At 41.3% G+C, this 19029-nt stretch overlaps 1 protein-coding gene across 1 annotated transcript; it reads right to left on the bottom strand.

Moving 5' to 3' along the window:
• Positions 1 to 226: 226 nt before the first annotated feature.
• On the bottom strand, positions 227 to 18149 carry LOC105690034 (hemocytin). The gene is made up of 48 exons (XM_012407512.3): positions 17883 to 18149; positions 17688 to 17774; positions 17410 to 17580; positions 16858 to 16985; positions 16594 to 16753; positions 16142 to 16269; positions 15968 to 16063; positions 15512 to 15885; positions 15058 to 15429; positions 14690 to 14960; positions 14314 to 14601; positions 13780 to 14222; positions 13418 to 13688; positions 13090 to 13320; positions 12780 to 13005; positions 12480 to 12685; positions 12030 to 12389; positions 11604 to 11942; positions 11174 to 11512; positions 10757 to 11091; positions 10440 to 10679; positions 10147 to 10375; positions 9815 to 10078; positions 9611 to 9733; positions 9101 to 9520; positions 8578 to 8998; positions 8230 to 8499; positions 7726 to 8159; positions 7203 to 7646; positions 6946 to 7132; positions 6523 to 6863; positions 6191 to 6431; positions 5776 to 6110; positions 4983 to 5697; positions 4618 to 4903; positions 4422 to 4529; positions 4086 to 4337; positions 3664 to 4003; positions 3225 to 3578; positions 3023 to 3136; positions 2728 to 2952; positions 2288 to 2628; positions 1925 to 2203; positions 1571 to 1834; positions 1325 to 1477; positions 1120 to 1240; positions 880 to 1032; positions 227 to 747 (listed from the first exon to the last, which is right to left on the bottom strand). The coding sequence occupies exons 1-48, from the start codon at positions 17993 to 17995 to the stop codon at positions 557 to 559; spliced, it is 12783 nt and encodes a 4260-aa protein (XP_012262935.2). The 5' UTR covers positions 17996 to 18149; the 3' UTR covers positions 227 to 556.
• Between the last annotated feature and the right edge of the window lie 880 nt (positions 18150 to 19029).

Consider the following 19029-nt stretch of genomic DNA (forward strand, 5'->3'; position numbering starts at 1 on the left):
CGCAGAAAGAAAAAATATGGGCTGATCATTTCGCGTTTACTGGGTAGCTAGTTTTCAGGCGCAGTTTCACAATGTGTTTGCCATTTTGCCGATGCACGAAATCCCATAAAAAAATCAAATTTTTTCATGTCGGAGACAATTCGACGAAACGCCGAAAATCTGGGAAAAAATTTCATACGATTGGATGAAAAGTTCGGGAGAGGATTTTTTCCAGATATCGCGGATATATTTTTACCATGAACATGTCACAGGTCATTTATTATTCACATGTAACATTTTTGAATAGTAAATCAATTACCATAGATCCAAAAATGGTACGTACCGTTTATCGATGTAGGATGAATATCATCGGCATCTCTTACACGTGTACATGACCACCTTATTAAGTATGCAGAGAAGTTCAATGGCGTCATACATATATATTATCATTTTTGAGCATTAATTGCTTTTATATAGACCCTATTCGAATTAAAATCTAATAATATCCTTAGTAAGAAATTTAAATCATAGCGTTGAAGCTTGGATTTCATAAATTAAGTATTCCTCACTCAGCCTCTTATCCCTTGGTGCGAAGCTTACGTCCTTTTACCGATAACTTGGCTGACATACACGGTTCACATGTACAAGTTTTCGGTATCGCCAACTGCTTCTTAACCTTTGTCCCATCTTCGCAGGTCAATTGAACGATCAGTCCTTTGTATTGTAGCGGGGAACAGCAATGACAGTTGCTTTCTTGTGCGAATGAGGCTGAAAAAAAGAACGTCGTTTTAAATCATTTGGCTAGGATTTTAGCTACCGGAATACACTCTCCACTCTTTCAATGTCCGATAGGTCTTTTGTGATACCAAAAACTCACGAATGAAAATTTTAACAACTCACCATTGTCGAAATATGTTGAAGATTCGCACGTTCCATGACATTCGGTGATACCTTCGATTGGATCAAGGTTTTTACAGAGCCCGTGAGCACCTCGAGTTTCCGATACAATTCCCTCGGTATTATTGGACGAAATCGGTTCGGCGAAACATCCCTCTGTTGATGAAATAATGTTGAATTATTTCAATGCGTAGACTCACACTAAGCGTATGAGGCGAATACCAAAATAAAACACTCATTTACCTTCACGCTGCACATTCATGGAAGTCAAGTTACACCTTTGGCAGCACGTATCGTTATAAATCGCATCTAAAGCGCAATCCGATATATCCGGACAGATCTCTGTGAAGCTATTCACTGTGAACTGAAAGGAATACAAAGTGTTACCGGTGTTTATTGGGGAAAGAAAAACTTCTAACGTGAAACAGGATCATTAGATAATCCTTACCTGATCTCCATCTTTTTTGCATTCAAACTTGGTACAATTATCGGGTGAAGTCCACACAGCATTAGGTTCGTACAATGTATTTCCAACGATGCAATAAACCTGTTTACACTCTCCACAGCAAACATCGTCCGCAGGTTTTTGGTATTCCCAACCCTAATGAAATGAATGAATTTTGAACGTAAAATAAATTGAAAATATCGTAGGATGAAGATGAGACATTGACGTTTGAACAAAGCTCATACTCACAATGGGGCACTCCGTGTTGCAGGTTTTTCTTTCTTCCGTTTTAGCAACTCCATCCGGTGTTTGAACACACATGAGAGTGAGGCAAGGATCGTCGGGTGATATCCATTTCTCATCTGGTTTCAGAAGTTTTCCGTCATAAAGACAGCCTACTTTCACATGTTCCGGACAGCATTTTCCCTGAACTGGATGAACCTCTATTTTGAATTCTTGGGCATCGCGATGATCTATCTCATTGCATGTTTCCTGAACACCTTGGACTAGAATCTGTTAACAGAAAAAACGAAGTTAAATAACGTCGGCGCACGGTATTAAATACGTCGAGTAAAATAAGTTTGGATAAATTCGGATACTCACCGAGCCATTAACGGACAAACAGAAGAAATTCGTACAATGATCGTCCGAATGCCATTCTTCTCCGACGGCCTTCTCCTCTCCGTTTATAACGCAAGCAGAAGCCACGCAGATGCCGCAACATTTCGTACTCTTGTCCGTTGATTCTACGTATTCGAAACCCAGGTCGCACTCGCGCTCGCATTGCTGTACTTTGAGTTGTTTTTGAACCGAGTTTGTATCATTGATACATTCCATCGTCGCGCAAGCATCGGATGAATCGGGTTGCCATACCTCCCCGATCTGAATATTCGATGAAAACAGAAATGTTCGTTTGATCATGACTCGTTTCTACAAAGTATGATAATATCAAAAAGATTTACTCACGGCGTAAACATCGCCCTTGTCTTTGCATGCTCTTCGTTCAAAGATGGGACAACATTCGCCATCGTGTAGAACAGGTTCGATAACGAACTCGTTGATATCCGGATGTGCTTCGATAGTCGCACAATCCGTAGTCACACATTTCGCTTCGCTGCCGTCCAAAACTCTTTCACACGAACACTTGGTACATGGACCATCGTGCCATACTTCACCGACTCGTTTGCCCAAAACGTTATCTTCGCCCTTAAGTTTAGTTGGGAACTTCGTAGCTGACTTCGTTGCAGATTTTGTTGCGGATTTTGTTGCGGATTTTGGACTCCACAAACAAACGTCCTTCTGGCGTTCTATGAGAAAATAAAAATTGAGAAGAATTGAGGCATGAAATCATTTCAATAGTTTCAGAGAAATTATCAAGACTCTATCTATCAAAACTGAATACTTACGACATTCGTATCGAGGGCAACATTGATGTGGCTCCTGAATAGCGCGAACGTCGTAGAATTCTGGGCACTCGGTAGCTGGGGGACACGTTTCAGGTTTGCAGACCCAAGTTGACCATGTGCAACAGCCAGATGTGTTTTTCACTTCTACCATTCCAGGTTGTAGCTTCTCTGTTTCGATCTCGAGCTCAGATATCAGCGCTTCACATTCTTCCTCAGGTATGCATTCTGAATGAAATTAATCAAATTTCAAACAAACGAATTCTTTACGCGATTTGTTCGACCGAATTTTTCTTACCGCAAATGAGCTTCTGGCAACCATCTGATCCTATTACTGATTTCATGGTTTGCCCAAATCCGCACACCGGTTGTTGAGGTTCAACGCATGGCAGAGGTGTGGTGGTTATGGGTACTGTATTAAATAAATTTGTTTTAAATAATGATCTTATTTTCGGACATACGAGTTCAGGTTCGTTGTACGTAAAATTATGTGCACTCACCGCAAAGATATTTGGGACAACATTCCTGTTGCGTTCCAGCGACCAAAATGGGCATAGAACCTTCGGAGCAGATAGTTTCCAACGCGGGGCATTCTTTTTTCTCGCAGATTACGGTCTTCTTTTCGCACTCACAAGTTGTACATTTATCCGGATACCAAATATCGCCTTGTATGTGACCTTCGTTGTCGCAAACCAAACACTGTTTCTTAGAAACGCAAGTTCCATTCAACATGACGTGGTCTTCTGGGCAGAAACAACCTTCGGTTTCGCTCAGAGGACACTTGGCTTTCTCTCCAGCCTCAACATCGCTGCAAGTTTCTTGGCAGCTCGGACCGCAGGGTCGGTATTCCAAAGCTGTGAACATGTTTCAACGTATGAATTTCTGCGTCGAATAATATTCAGAATATCTGATAAGTAAAATTTGAGTAGGCATACTAACGTTCAGAACATTTGTAAGGACAGACGTCGTCAGTTCTCCAATCTGGGCATAATCCAGCCTGTAGACAGCTCCTGGCATAAGCCTCCAAGTCATCGCAAACATCATCACCGTCGCATAATCCCTCGCGACATGAAGCTAAGTATGGCTCTGGGTCCACTACTCTGTGGCATTGACCGAATCTTTCTGCGTCCAATAGTCTATCACATGGGTTTTTGTCAGTCGGTTTAATTACGCATTCTTTTTCCGGCTCGGCTGTACATTTCTCGATGTTGATGTCAAGTTCGACTGGTAAATCAGTCGCAAGCCAACTATTGCCAAAATCGTTAACGTCATCTACGACCTGAGGAGGAACACGTACACCGTAGAATATATATAGCAGGAGGGTCGGTTAATTTGAAAAATAAGGTATGCATTTTACGCACCTGCCCGTCTCGCCTCCTCAAATCATCATTGGGGTTCGCGTTACAATCTCCACAAAGTCCTTCCATCGAACCGCCGAAAGTATGAGACGGTAAGCGAACCATAAAGGCGAAGTTATGTTGGAAACTGGCCACTTCTAATTGAATGGCAGGAATTAACAGAGTGACATCTCTTCCGGGTTGTTCTTCTAGAGTTAACCATTTCGTTTCGTGTGGGAAGCTGTCCACTTTTTTTCCGTCAACGAAGACTATCAGCTAATAAATATTGAATGAAATATTTAGTCTATGCGCGTATTCTTCAATTGACCTAATATTATATCGCCGCAAGAAATTTCATACCTCTTTCAGATGCTGCCCTTGCTTTATTTTCACAGAATGTTTCTGGTAGAGAACCGTGATTGCTTCGGTGCATATACCACTGGCACAAGCTGCATTAGTTACCAGCACCTAATGAACAAAAAGATTAAAAAATAAATTGATATAATAAAATAAAATGACAGTTGTCATCATATAGGTATGCAAAAGAATATCTTACTTGATAAGCATGATTGCCCTTGCCGCCCTTCACGTCGTGAATGATATCTCTGGATAAAACGTATGTACAGTTGCCATTGAAGGTGAAATTTTTTCTATCAAAACTGACGAGTTTGGAATTTCCAAAGCCATCGCAAAGGCAGTCTCTGCATTCGGTAGCTAAAACGCACTCGTCACCTCTGCGTACTGTTCCATCTGGACAGAAACAGCCCGAGAAACAAACACCGGGCATTACTGGACAGGGGTCAGTTTCTTGGAGGTTGTCACAAGTGGACTCGCATTTGTACCTGAATAAGAGAGAAAGAGGATCGTCATGAAATTCTATTTGTAAAATTTTAAGTGCATCAAACAACTCGATCGAATTACCTGAAGCAGTCTTTATGGACGAAGGGAGCTGGACAAGAGACCGGGCAATCGTGGGTTGTGCGCCAAGTTGATAAATCGATATTAGCATCGGCAGCCTGACACTCCGATACAAATCCAGTTAATTCGCGACATTTGCATTCGGCATCTGTCAAATTACCGCGCATGCAAGCACACGCCGTTTCCAAACAGCGAGACACGAATTTTTCCAGATCGAGCACACCGGAACATACAGCCAATGATCGTTCTTTCACTATATTGCAGATTTTCCAAGCTTTCTCTTGTATGTGTTGCGGGCAAACCTGTGGTTCGCATTCGGGGGAATCGTCTACGGCCCAGCTATTTCCAAAATCAACAGTTCTTCTGACTTGTTGGCCATCCGGCATTTGTCTATCATTCGATACGTTTTCGTCGAAGAATCCACAGAGACCGTCGACGTGGCCGGCTAGCTTAGTGGTCACTCCGATTCTCGTGTTCGAATTCATATCCCAAATTACCCAAAATCCATAACGGTATGAAACAAAGTGCAAAGCGTCACCGACTCGGGTTATTTTGAAGGCCTTGTTTTTGTCAGTAAGCCTCTTGACCTGATTGGCTGAAAATGTGTACTGATCGATGTCAATGTGCAAGTCAGGATACAAGAATATAACGTGATTATCGAAATTGACTGCCAAAATCTTCTGACACGGCGCACCGGTCTTATTGCACTGCTTTTCCACTGAAAATAAAATTGATCAGTGTATTTTAAAAAATCTGACGTTGGAACGACGCGAATATTGATTCAAATATGACTTACGTGTAATGTACCACTTATTTTCATGCATATCTCTGGCTAAAATATGATTGCAGATATCATATTTATATTCCAAGTCGTCAAACGTGTTGAAAGTCCGTCCGGTGACATTACATACAGCTTCTTTTGGTGGTGGAGGTTTGCAAAGGAATCTTGGACACGGTTCTGGTCGAGACAAGCTCATTTTTTCCATTATTAGTTTGTACTCTGGAGGACATTGTAGTTTTGGACATGTCAGAACTGATTCTTTGATGCCGAAGTTGGGCGGGGGTTTCGTCGATACACACGAAAATTGAGGGCACTCTAGATCTTCCGGAGCTTCCACAGAGATCAATTTGCTATGGAAAAAAGAGAGGTGAATCTGACAACTTGTAGTAAAGCGGTCGAAAAATGTGTGTATAAAAAAACTTATTCATACCTTGGCTCTGGACGATATCTGGAACCACCCTTGACACCTCCCTTCACGCTTCCACCCTTGGTTCCTCCCCTACCGCCTTTGACTCCACCTTTCACGCCACCTTTGACTCCTCCTTTTACTAATTGTCCGTTTAGATTAGTAGTCGTGCTCAGCATGTCATAAGCTTCGGAATACCTCCTTGGTTTTAGAACAACCTTATAACCCGAAGGGCAACTGGGTTGCAGACATGGTGCCCGAGTAGCTGTAGCACAAAGAATGATTTCAATCTCTCGCAAATTAATTTGAGAAACTATAAGCTGAAATGTCATAAATTAGTAGTCTCGTCGACTCACCCTCAGCTACGATTTCTGTGGTGGTGGTCATTTCAGTCGTAGTAGTGGTTGTGGATGGAGTAGTAGTTATGACAGTTGTGGTACAGTCGACCTCATCATCGGGACAATCCTGAATTCCATCGCACCAAGATGTTACATTGATGCAAATATTGCTGGTTGGACAAAGTTTGGTTCCCTCTGGACAAGGCTTGCAAATACAGGCGCACAATTCTGTTACAACTGATTGTAACCCTGGTGTTTTACACGGTTCACATTTTTTCTCCGTACAGGAGGAAGAGCCTCCAATTGCACAAATACATTGTTGGCAGTCTTCAGTTTCGTAAATCGATCCCACGGTATATCTGAAAAATGAGCGAAACAAAATGAATATGGGATATTGGAATGGAGTTGTGAGGTGTTGATGTCATTTTTTCAAACACTCACGGTATATGACCTATGACGCAAGGACAGTCCTGTTTGGTAACGCAAGATTCTCCGTCCCACCAACTGGATTCATCACATTTACAATTTTCTTCTAATGTTTCCGGGATTCCTTCACAAATGTTGCATTTCACTTGCGATATCGGTGGTTTTATAGTTACCACACGTTCAATATGTTCAGGTACTGGGGCTGAAATCGGTCCAACAATTAAAATAAACCGTTATAATTGAATGGATGAATTCAGTACAAGCTTACTTACGGAAGTACGGTAAGTAGCATCCATGAATTTCAGCTTTGAGTCCGACATGATTGTGCCAATTCGTTGGTTGAATTCTCAAGTATCTTGCTTGTATTGGTCGAATGAAATAGTTGGTCTTTGATTTTTTATCGTTGGAATTAGCTAAAAAGTTTTCAGTTTCTCCATCTGTATCGGTCACAGGATTCCAACGACGGCCGTCGTGACTGTATAAAACCTTGTACGAGGTCGTCCAGATATCGTCGTATCCCTTAGTTTCTACTCCGGTCAAATTTCGTGGTTCGTAGAAATCAAATTGTACATATTGATCAGGATTATCGAGCTTTGGACGCCAAATTCCTTTGGATGATAATCGAAGCTTTGGCAACAATTCATCGTAAGTTGAGGACGCGGTTATCTGCTCATCGGACATGGTGCTGTCATCCAATCCCAACAAGTCGTCGCAAACTATAGTAATATAAATGAATTACAAAATTGTACATTATTTTCTGACGATTGCGACTCAAAAAAAGATCCAGATACTAACCAGGTTTAACTCGTACTCTGTGTTGACCTTTTTGAGCCTTCTTGATGGCCTCTTTGCTTTTTGAAACGGCGTATTTTTGTGAGCCCTTAACGTTTTGCCCCAAATTAACTTTGCTCTCAACTTCCTCATAGGGTTCGGTTTCACCACATCCAATCAGATCAGCTCTGATGGCAATACCGTTGTTCCAAGTCTGTGGATTGATGCGAACAACTTTGGCTTCGATCGGATTATCAAAGATTATTGCCGATGGCGTATCTTGGTCGTCACTTCCGCTGAAGAGCGCATCCTCTCCATCTTCATCCGTGATGTATGAAAATTTAACACCGTCTTCAGAATATAAGACCTTGTAACTTGTGACGCGATTTTCATCCAATGGACTTCCTTGCAACAGCACACCATAGATCGGTTCTGGTTCCGGTAAATTGATACCCAACCTGAGACACAAGATTTGAGATTTATGAAACCTGTAAAACAGGCAATTGACGTTATAAAATGGCAACGTACCATTGCTCCTCGTTTGTGTGAGCAGGTACCCAACTACCACCGGATTCTTCACTAACGGAATTATCAAGAAGAGCCTGCTCCGCGGCGAAATTAGGACTCAATACCGAACTTGCGTCAAAGGTGATGCTGCCAGGTTCGGAATTCAAAACTAATTCGACATAATGGTCATCATCGCATTCCTCGATTGTTGCTACCGTACTGGGTACGATGAAAGTAGTTTCTGCTATTCTGGTTGTAGACGCAGCTCTGGATGTCGACGGAGTTCCGAGACTGAAAAAATAAATCAATTCATTCGTGATGCGCGTTACAAAGTAGAGTTGAGTTTAAAAAATTTGTGGTAAAACTTACATCACTATTTCATCGTGATGGCCTTTACGGGTCTTCAGATGGCCGAGTGCTTCTGAAATCATTCTATCTTCGCTAGTCGTGTTCTCACAACCAATAATGTCAAATCTAACTGCAATTCCTTTGTGCCAGGTTTTCGGAACAATTTTTATCTTTTCTGCTACCAAAGGCTCGTCGAACATAGCCCGTTTTATACCCCCTTCATTTCGAGGACCGTAAAATAGTTTTGGTACCGTTGAATTGACTTCGGTAATTGGTTCCAAATATTCGTCGAGTCCATTCGGCGAATAATAGACATTGTACGATTCGACATATTCATCGGTTGTGGGGCTTCCTTGTAAAATAACACCATAAACCACTGTTGAAGTACCCAAATCTACGGAAATCCATTGAGAGTCGTCGAATTTGTTTGGTACCCAGCTTCCTGTTTCCAGAAAAAAAAAGAAATCAAATTAAATCAGCAATTCGACAAATCTTAATCAGCAGTTTCTTCACATTCCAAAGCAGATTCAATGCACGTCCGTACCTGGAGAAGTATCTCCTCTTACGTTGCTCAATCTGGCGTTCGACGGTTTCGTTGAACTATCGGAATAACTGCTCGCGTCAAACACTTGATCTGATAAGGGTACTTCTCCATTAATTAAATTGGTGTAATCAAATTCATCGCAGAACGACGGCGATACCGTTGTAGTATAAATGTGAGTAGTGGTCGTTATCACTGGCGTAGTAGTTTGAACCGTTGTAGTGTCGCATATGGTATCGTCACACGTGTAATGATTTCTTATACACTGACAATATTCACATTCGGATTCTTTTACAACAACTGATGGTTTTATTGGCTTATTTTCGTGGGTCTTGCAAGTACAGTCAGCGATATCAACGCAAGTATGAGCGTCTCTCCAAAGCTTGTGAGACGGACATTTTACCCTATCAGCTGGCACACATCCTGGAAATTTTCAATTCGTCAAATAAAGCAATTAAATATGACAACTCGTTGGAAAAAGCAACATTTTTTTGAAGCTTGCAAACAAATTACCTGGAACGCAATCTCTGCTCTTATCGCAAACTCCGGTCTGTATAAGTAAGTACTGATAGTACGAGCACGCCCTACTACATTGTACGGCACATTCGCTCCAAATTTCTCCGTCTTTGCAACGAGCTGAAAATCAATCAGTAACGTATCGTAATTATTAATCCAAATTTTGGGTACACAAAAAAGAGAAAGAGCGGTATCACTTACATGTAGTTGTAGAAGGAGCCAAAGTTGAAGGAGGTGCGACGTAACATTCCGGCCTTTGTAAAACGACTGAAGCTGGCCAGTCACAAATTTGAGCAGTTGGGTTGTAAAGCATATCCGGTCCACACGATTTTTCGACCAATTCAGGGCCTTCGAGTCCGGGAACGCAATGGTAAAATGCGTGACAATCCGTAGGATGGGCTTGATTAGGATGTGCGACATCACATGGCAGGTATTTCTCGGTCGTTGTAGTTCGTTCCGTCGTTGCTAAAATGTTGGCCAAAACGGAAGCATTAGTTTATGGAATTCCGAACTGGATTTTTATCAGAACTTACTCGTGGTAGTCGGCGACGTCGGGGTTGTTTCCCCACACTGACAGCGAACGCTGATTTCAAAATCTGGGCAACCCTCTCCGAAAGCCTGAGCTCGACAATAAAGACCGCGTTCCAAACTGCACTCTACATCGAGTCCGGTCTCTTTTGGAGTTAGATGACGCTTCACCGTTCTACATCTAATGTCAACCATTTGCTCTTTTGCGCAAACTGCTGAACCGTTAATACCGAGCTGCGAATAGATAGGAGTTTTTTCATTGTACGGTAATTTCAACGGATGATTCGATCCAACTCACCAGATCAAGAGTTGTAGGTAGCGTCTCGATTTCGGATAGTTTTTTTCCTTTAATAGGTAGATCCCGGTTTACCCATGCGGTCCATCCTTCGACACAGGCAGGTGTCTCTTCCATTGGAATAGTTGTAATTGGTTCAGGAGTTGTCGTGCAAGGTTGTCCTTGGCATACTTTTTTACCACGACTGCAGAAACAGCTGTGACAATTATCCCCCTCCAGTTTGTCACCCTCGTAGTATTTCACCTAATGATGACAAAGTATGCATTTAGTATCCTGACGCAAGCAAACCGTCGACCGTTATGTGCAGATTTTTTTCATACCCCGTCAATCGTCATGCACACGGGTTTGCAAGTAGCCTTCGGAACGCATTCGCTGTGATTTCCGTTTGCGTAGACTTCACCTTCGGGACATGGCTTTGGTAGACAACCTTCGACGCATGTGTCCAATGAGCACAAGTGCGAACTATCACCGAGTACGATTATGTTATCACACGTCTCTCGAGGACAAGTTGAAATACAGGGAGAGTAAGTGCTGCAAGTTTCGTCGCATTGGATCGGACAAGTTGTTTGAGTACGCCATTTTACTGGTACACCACGAGCGTTACATTCTTGTGCATAAGCAGCCAATGCCGTGCACAAACATTCGCAGTCACCGCCTATGCGAAATAAAAATTCAAAGTCAGCGACAAATAAACGGAAAACAAGTTCAACTAGATTCAGCTATATTTTATCACTTACCCACGTCACAGCCGCAAGTATCGAAAACACATCTTTCCAAAAAGGGTTCCACCTCGACTTCTGAATGGCACACTTGGAATACCGGAGATTTTAGAATGTCGCATTTTTTGACAGCCCAGATCCTCCGTTCTGGATTAGATGCGCACGTGTCACTGATTTCTCTTGATTCTGGACAGTAATCTTGTTTCTTCCACGAATCTCCAAAAAGATTAGCTGAAACTTCGGAAATCCCTCCAGACGGCGTCTTGAAATCATCTTTAGCATTATCATTGTAGTCACCGCAGAGTCCTTTGGTATGACTCTTCCATTTTGGATTCAATCTGACGTAAACTCTCGTTCCTACATGAAAATTCAGTATAACTTTGAAGCACCTGACCAAATTAAAAAGTACCATAAAAACTAAGAAACGTCTTGATGAATTTATTCTCACCTTCGTCCCATTGCAGTACCAAGCCCAAATCTGGCACATCAAGAAATACGAACAGTCCTGCTCTTCGGATGGCAATTCGTTTGAAACTTTCTGTCGGCAGTTCTTTGCCCCTTGTGAGTTTGATAGTTTCTTTATTTTCTCCTGAACCAACAGTCAATGTAATCGACTTTGAACAGGTTACGCCAGTCGTTCCGCATGGTACATTTTGTGTTGATATATCGAATGTTTCATCAGGACTCAAACTTCCCTTAGCGAGAACGTAATCGCAGGCGCCTTGGAATTCGTACAATTTTCCATCGAACGTTGTGTAATGTGAATCACCCCATGCCGAACAAACTCCTATAAGTTTGAAAAACAAAGTTGAATAACTCAATCGGTTCCGACGACCGGTGCTTCGATAAGGTAATCATATTCTGGATATATCACCTTCGCATATTCTATCGGTGCACGTCCATTTTCCATTATTACATTTGCAAGTGTTGCATTCTTCTTGCATAGAAGAACCTTCCTTGTAACTCTTCCCACCGTGGTAACAAGGACACTCGGTTTCCTTGACGCATTTACCAGAAGACATGTCCAATACGTAATTTTTCTTGCAAACGCAACCTGGCTTGCAGATTGCTGGAGTTTGTTCAACCCAAGTAAGCATATTTCGGCAAGTTCTTTGTTCGACTGGTTTACAAGTCGAAAGTTCTTGATTCTCGGATGCACCGCATTTCAAGTCAGCGGCAGCAGGATAATTACGAATGTCATCATGCGATGCCGGATTGCAATGCCATAGACCACCTGATGAAAAATTTTATAATCATACGATAAAGTAATCAATGATTCAAATGAGATACTCATAAATTTGAGATCTAAGACGTTATCTCGTACCTGCACAGGTGCATAATTCTTGGCTTTTGGTTCCTGGTCTGACTTCACGATAACCGGATTTGAATTCCAAGCCCGCATGTTGGCACGGGCATTGTCCAATGGGGATACATTCGTTCCTTTCGTCGAGAGTCTGACCTTCGGGACAATTGCAGCCTTCAACGCAATCTTGTTTGCAGTGTGGATCGAATGATATGTCGCCGCATGATCTGTAGAAAAACGTGATGTTGGTTATTCAAAGATTCCTTCGTTTCGCAGCGATATATTTTTTGTATTTTCATTTTTTCGTCAATTTATATTCACCTTGTACAACTGTTGCCGCAAATCTGATAACTTTGACCGCTGGGACAATGGATTTTACACTGGTCAATGTCTTCACGCCACGCTAATCTCAAACCTTGATGAGCGCATTCCTTACTGTATGCAGATAATATTGGGCAAAGACAAAGGCTGATGTCCGTCTCGCAAGCACACATATCGTACAGACAATCTTTATAGTACGTTTCAGGGTCGACGTGCCAATGACAATCTGAACAAGAAAATTATCGAAGTCAAATCAAATGTTTGGTAATATGAATACAAAACAACAAAATAAAAATCCAGTAAAACTTACCAGCGAATAGATTGGAGTGTAATTTCGAGCAATAGGCTTCGGCTTCGACTCTTTTTTGGGGGTTTATATCGCAGGGATGAGTCGGTTCTTTCTTAGGTGCGTTTGGACATGATTCATCAACTTTCCATTTATTTGCGAAAGGAACTACGGATTGTTCTATGTCACCGTCGGGCGTTAGAAGATCATCTTTTTGGTTCATCGTGAATGTTCCGCACAATCCTTTCGTCTTGCCTTGAATGAAAAATAGATTTTCATCGGATTACGTACAGCGCTATTTGAGCATGAGTGCATCGGACTTAATTATTAATCATCGTGTCGATCAACGTACCATGGAATTGAGGTGGCGCATTGATGTACACTCGAGATATTCCGTCCCACCATACGTCTATACCGTTTGGAAGTTCAGCGATCAAAAATATACTGCTCGCAATTCGAATTTTAACACCACCCGTCGTGAGGGGTAATTTAGTAACTTCTTCGCTATTAATCGTCACTTGCCGATTTTGCTTCAACTTAATCGTAAGATCTCCCAGCCGAATGGTCACAGTTTTCGTGCACGATGGAGCCTCATCGATAGTCGTTGCTGTGTAACCCATATTCTGTCGAATCGTTTAAGTAATGAATCAAAAATAAGGGATGACTATTATTGGGAGGGGAAAAATAGTTGCGAAATTCTGTGAGTGTATTTACCTCGGATAGGGCACCAGGGCAAGCAACATTTTCCCCTTCTATGCTGAAATCGTCGCCTTTCACTAAGTAGTAAGTGCATTTTCCCATGAAATCATATCGTTTCCCATCGAATGTGATGAAATGCGGATCTCCAATGGCCGAACATCTCGCGCTACACTTAGCCTGAGAGCAAATCCATTTGCCAGACGAACAAGTGCAGGTGTTACAATCTTTCGAGGTGGTTTTACCAGGCGGGAAAACTTTCCCACGTAATTTACAAGGGCATTCTTCAATTGAAATGCAACGGCCTTCGTGCAGAACTGAACCCTCGGGGCAGAAACAACCTTCTTCGCAACCTGCGACCTCCAAGTCCGCGTCAGTTTTCACTTCGGTGTCGGTACCGCAAGAAGCCTGCGTTTTCGGACCGCATGACATGTAAACACGTCCACCGGTACATTCCATAGCTGTTGAAGACGCAAAATGGAAAATGAAAAAAACCGACAAAGCATCTGATTTTTTTTTTCCGATTTCAGAAGTATCGGTCAACGAACTTACGGCACGTATTGTTATCCCTCCATCCCATAGATGTGATAACTCCTTTGTAAGCGCACTGTCTGACGTATACGCTCATTGTGTCACAAGCACATCTTGTTTTATCCACATGTTTGCAAGCACAATAATCCCATCTGCATGCGGTTTGTAAGACACTCAAATCGATTACGCTCGAACAGGATTGGAATCTACGATCGGCTAACAACTTTGCACAAAATTCAGTAGCGTCACCGGCCAAGTCTTCTTTTTTTTCGCACGAGTGTTGAATGTTCGGATATTCATCGCAAGTCTCTGACGAATGGAAAAAGAAATTGAAGAATTAGTGGGAAAACAATGAAGCTAAGTTTGATAAGGTGAAACCATTGATTTTTCAACATACCACCGATGCTCTGAGCACGCCAACTGCTGGCCAATGTAGCGATGCTTTTGGGATGACTGCCGTCTTTGGCTCTTAAATCGTCATTGTTATCTCCATCCATATTTCCGCACAATCCTGTAGTTTTATTCCAAAGACTTTCAGAAGCTTGTACTTGTACGAGTAAAGCTCCATCCCATTTTAAACTTGCACCGATTGAATCCAAAGTAACGACCATGAAATGTGCAGACATTTCTACGCGCAAACCAGGCAGCTGAGCTGGGATGGGCAAGGCCTATGAGAGGAGAAAAAAAAAAAACGATAAAATAATATATCATACTTCGAAGTAACTAAAATACAAAAATATGAGCGGGATGAAAATATAAATGAACCTTTTTCACGGTCCTGAATTCCGGTATTCCATATTCATTCAATAAAAGTGTGTATTCCTTTCCATGGATAAAAATTTTGACGATTCTAGAACATGAGTCCCCAGTGAAACACCCAGGACTGTTCTTCGCTGTTATTGCGAACAGCCCATCTTCAGCGTCACGTACTAAGGTATGAGCGCATTCGCTTTCAAAGCTAAATATTTTTCCATCGAATGTTTTGTAATGTACTCCTCCCCAGGTAAAACAAGCTTCGGGTTCGGGGCGTTTCCGTTCAACGATTACCATCTGGTTTGCATTTCTACCTAAGCCACCGTATGCACCTTTAGCCAAATTCTCTGCCTCATCAACCTCGTATTCATCTTCGGCTCCGTTCTGTGAAACGAAAAGATTCGGATTGTGGTCATTGATCGCGGATATTAATTGCGAATTTATTTATTCATTCATCAATTCATACCTTCACCCCTTTAATGCGATGACCACGTGACCCAAAACGACCTTTAGTACCGGATCTGGAAGCCCCTCCGAATTCATCACCAGAAATCGAACCGAAAATATCTTGCATTGACCACGACTCGTTGCTCAACTCATAAAATGAGTTTTCGAAACCACCGATTGGTATAACTTCCATATCGCTACTATATTGACATTGTGGAATTGGTTGTGGCTTGAAAATTCCCTCGCTGTAAGCACAGGTGTAAGTCGATGCTGGGGAAAAGTCAAATTCTACTCCTTCGGGACACTCCAGGGCACAAGAAAAGCTGTCTCCATCACCGGTACAATTATATCCACCATTGAAACCGATTTTTTCTGGGCTACATGCTTCGACCGCTGTAAAAATATGGCGAATTACGGTAAAATTATCGGAATGAATCATTAATTTCTTTCACATATTCGGGAAAAAATAACTCACAATATTGACACTGTGGACCTCGGAATTCTTCTGGGCATTGACAAAAATCGAGCGCGAGACAGTTACCGCCATTCTGACAAGGCGGAGAACACACAGCTGTAATGATATTTCATGGTAAATTTGGTAAACGACAGTAAGGTGATTCATTAATTCGAAACTACGACATGAATTAACCTTGACAATCTGGAACGGATACCCAATCGTCTTTATCTGGTACCCAGTTCCCATCTTTGCAAAATAAGTTTGCAATTGTACCGCCGCCGGGGAAAACATGATCTTTCGCACATGTTATAGTGCAAAATCTGTAAAATTTATAATTGATTGGGTAATTTCAATTATCTAAACTTTCAATTTGTGAATATTATTGTAAAAACGATTGTTGTGATAATTAATGGCAGGAAATATTTCGCGGTCGAGTTCGGAGTAATCATGAACGGAAATCAGACTGCATAACAGAGGATGTGGTTTCGCGAATAATTTCAATGGAAGAGATTTCAGCAATGCGTAATATACGTGTATATGTATATGCCGTATATGCATGTATTTCTGTACATCTAGTTTGAATGAGTAAGTATGTGAGATAAAATTGGGGAAAAAAATTGAGCAATTTATAAATTTCTACCCACTTGGAATTACATTTCCTTCGGGAGTTCAAAGGTACTGGTGGATAATTCAAGCATGGCTCGTTTTTGAACTGACATTGGGGCCCGGAATAATTCTCTTGGCAGTTGCATTGATTTGGTCCAACGCAAATACCGTTGTTCTGACATTCCGGTAAACAAATAGCTGAAAAATCAAACGATTTCATTATAGCGAAGAACGTTGAGAGTACGCCATTCGGTGATTAATTTCCATCTTCTTCAATTATGGAAGAAAAATGATTTACTCACGTAGACAAGTTGCCAGCGTAACCCAATCCGTTTCACCTGCTTGCCATATACCGTCATTACAAATTATCAACAATTCTGATTTGCCATTTGGAAATTGATAATCACGGTGACATGTAGCTCGACATCCACTGTAATAGAGAATTTATTCTTCGATACGAAAGACAAAGAGTGGAAAAAATTTCCAACAAAAACGAAGAAGAAGGTTCATTCTATCCTCAATTAATTGAGTAATGATAAAGATAGTCGAATCTTTCATTCACAAGTTGAGGTTTGAACAGAATTGGGAAGTATGAACTTGGGATCAGAATAATTCTGAGTGTTTTGACTTCGGTAATTATATAAAATTGTGCTGATTTTTTTTTTCGATTTCGACAAAATTGGGGTGTTCCTACCCGGTAACTATTTTAATGAGTTTAACTGACAAAAATAAAAAATATGATGCCGACTTTTTCGAGCTGCATAAATTTTTCGAAGGAGCGAACAAACGATTACATAGAATCGTAACGACCACATAGATTAACTTATTTTTCTGGACAAGTGAAGAAAACTTACCTGAACACTGAACACTGTAGATTTCCATTCATCGGTGGAGAGGGTTGAATACTACAATCACCTTTCCTCGATACAATCGCTGCGTGGCCACCACCACCCTTGACTCCGCCACCTTTGACGCCGCCACCTTTTATGCGATTTTTCGTGCTCCAGCTAGATTTCTTGCCTCCCCTGAAGGTGAGAGTAATAATTGAATTTATCATAATTTAATCGACCGATGTTTATTGTAGAGTGATTCGGGGCATGGGATCCATTGGAGAGCGTGAAAATTCACTCACTTTACTCTCGATCCCCCTTTGACTCCTCCACCAGAAATGTTGAACCTCCGTTGCAGGAAGCTCGGGACGTACGGAGAGTCTGATAATCTGTTAAAATAATAAAAAGTGAAATGATATTCCGTTGTCTGCGTAGCAAGATTTTTATCGAACACGATCAGAAAAATAATCGAATATGAAAATGAGAAGAATACTGACACATCCTCTTCGTTGAAAGGATCCTGATCAGGGGCCGCATAGTCCTCATCTGCTAAAACACTTGCGATTAAAAACAATGTAGTAACGACGAGATATAATCTCGACGAGAACATTGTTCAACCCTGCTAGAAAGGTTTTCTTCAATTAGAAATATCTATCACTAAGTCTATACGCAGCTTACGAAAGCGATTTGAAATTTGCATTGATTAATATTGAGAACACACATGTGAGTTTGAATGGTCGGTTAGTCGAACAGATTGTGCGAGAGTGATCCTGCGGGCGTTCTTTATAACTTTTCACGAGAGGAAATTGTAACCTGATAAAAAAAAATAGTAAGAGACTTTTGATAAATGGGTAACCCAGCGGCTAGTCGTTCGGAGCGATTACGGAAACAGGTCAACTACTGCGAATGCAATTCAGGCCGATAAAAATTGCCCGACATAGATTATGCTAACAATTGCCATTAACATATTGTGATAATTGAAAATTAACGGAGTGTAAATTGTTTCCCAAATTAATTGTTAGCGGAAAATCGTAATCATGATTGCCGATCAAGTTTCTAATGATGGTCATATAAAAATTTCATGAATGACTGACACGATTCAATTCGAAAATAGTAGGCGTGTTATAAAAATGCATCTCACAAGTGTGTCAAGACTATTTTACAGAGACCGCGAGGTTACATCAAATTTGCATCGCATTTAATGCGAGACCACTTCCTTGACGATGAATATAAGAGCGATACAGAGCAGATAACAGAATCGTTGCGATTGATTGTATATAAATAAATGTCTAATTAGTGAAATAATTTGGTGCTTTAAGCCCAAAAGGGAAGTGGTTATCTAACTTTTGGGTTTTACGCAAAGATTACAACCGGTTGATATGGTATGTGACCTTCGTTAATCAAGGCTAAAAAATATCTGTCTGTCGAAGGTTTGTACGTTACATGGTGTGACAATAGTCAATGGAAACGTGATTATGTGAACTAATTGGAGAAAAAAAAAAGGTTTCGATTGTATGATAATGAGATGGTAATGAGAAAGGGATCTAATTTGGGAGAAATTCTGACTGAGGAATTCGAACTCGACACCCAGATGGAAGAGAAGAATTTGTACAGACGATGGAAAACACTTTTTAGTCATCGTTC

Source organism: Athalia rosae, chromosome 4 (genome assembly GCF_917208135.1).
Source record: "Athalia rosae chromosome 4, iyAthRosa1.1, whole genome shotgun sequence".
Taxonomy (NCBI): Eukaryota; Metazoa; Arthropoda; class Insecta; order Hymenoptera; family Athaliidae; genus Athalia; species Athalia rosae.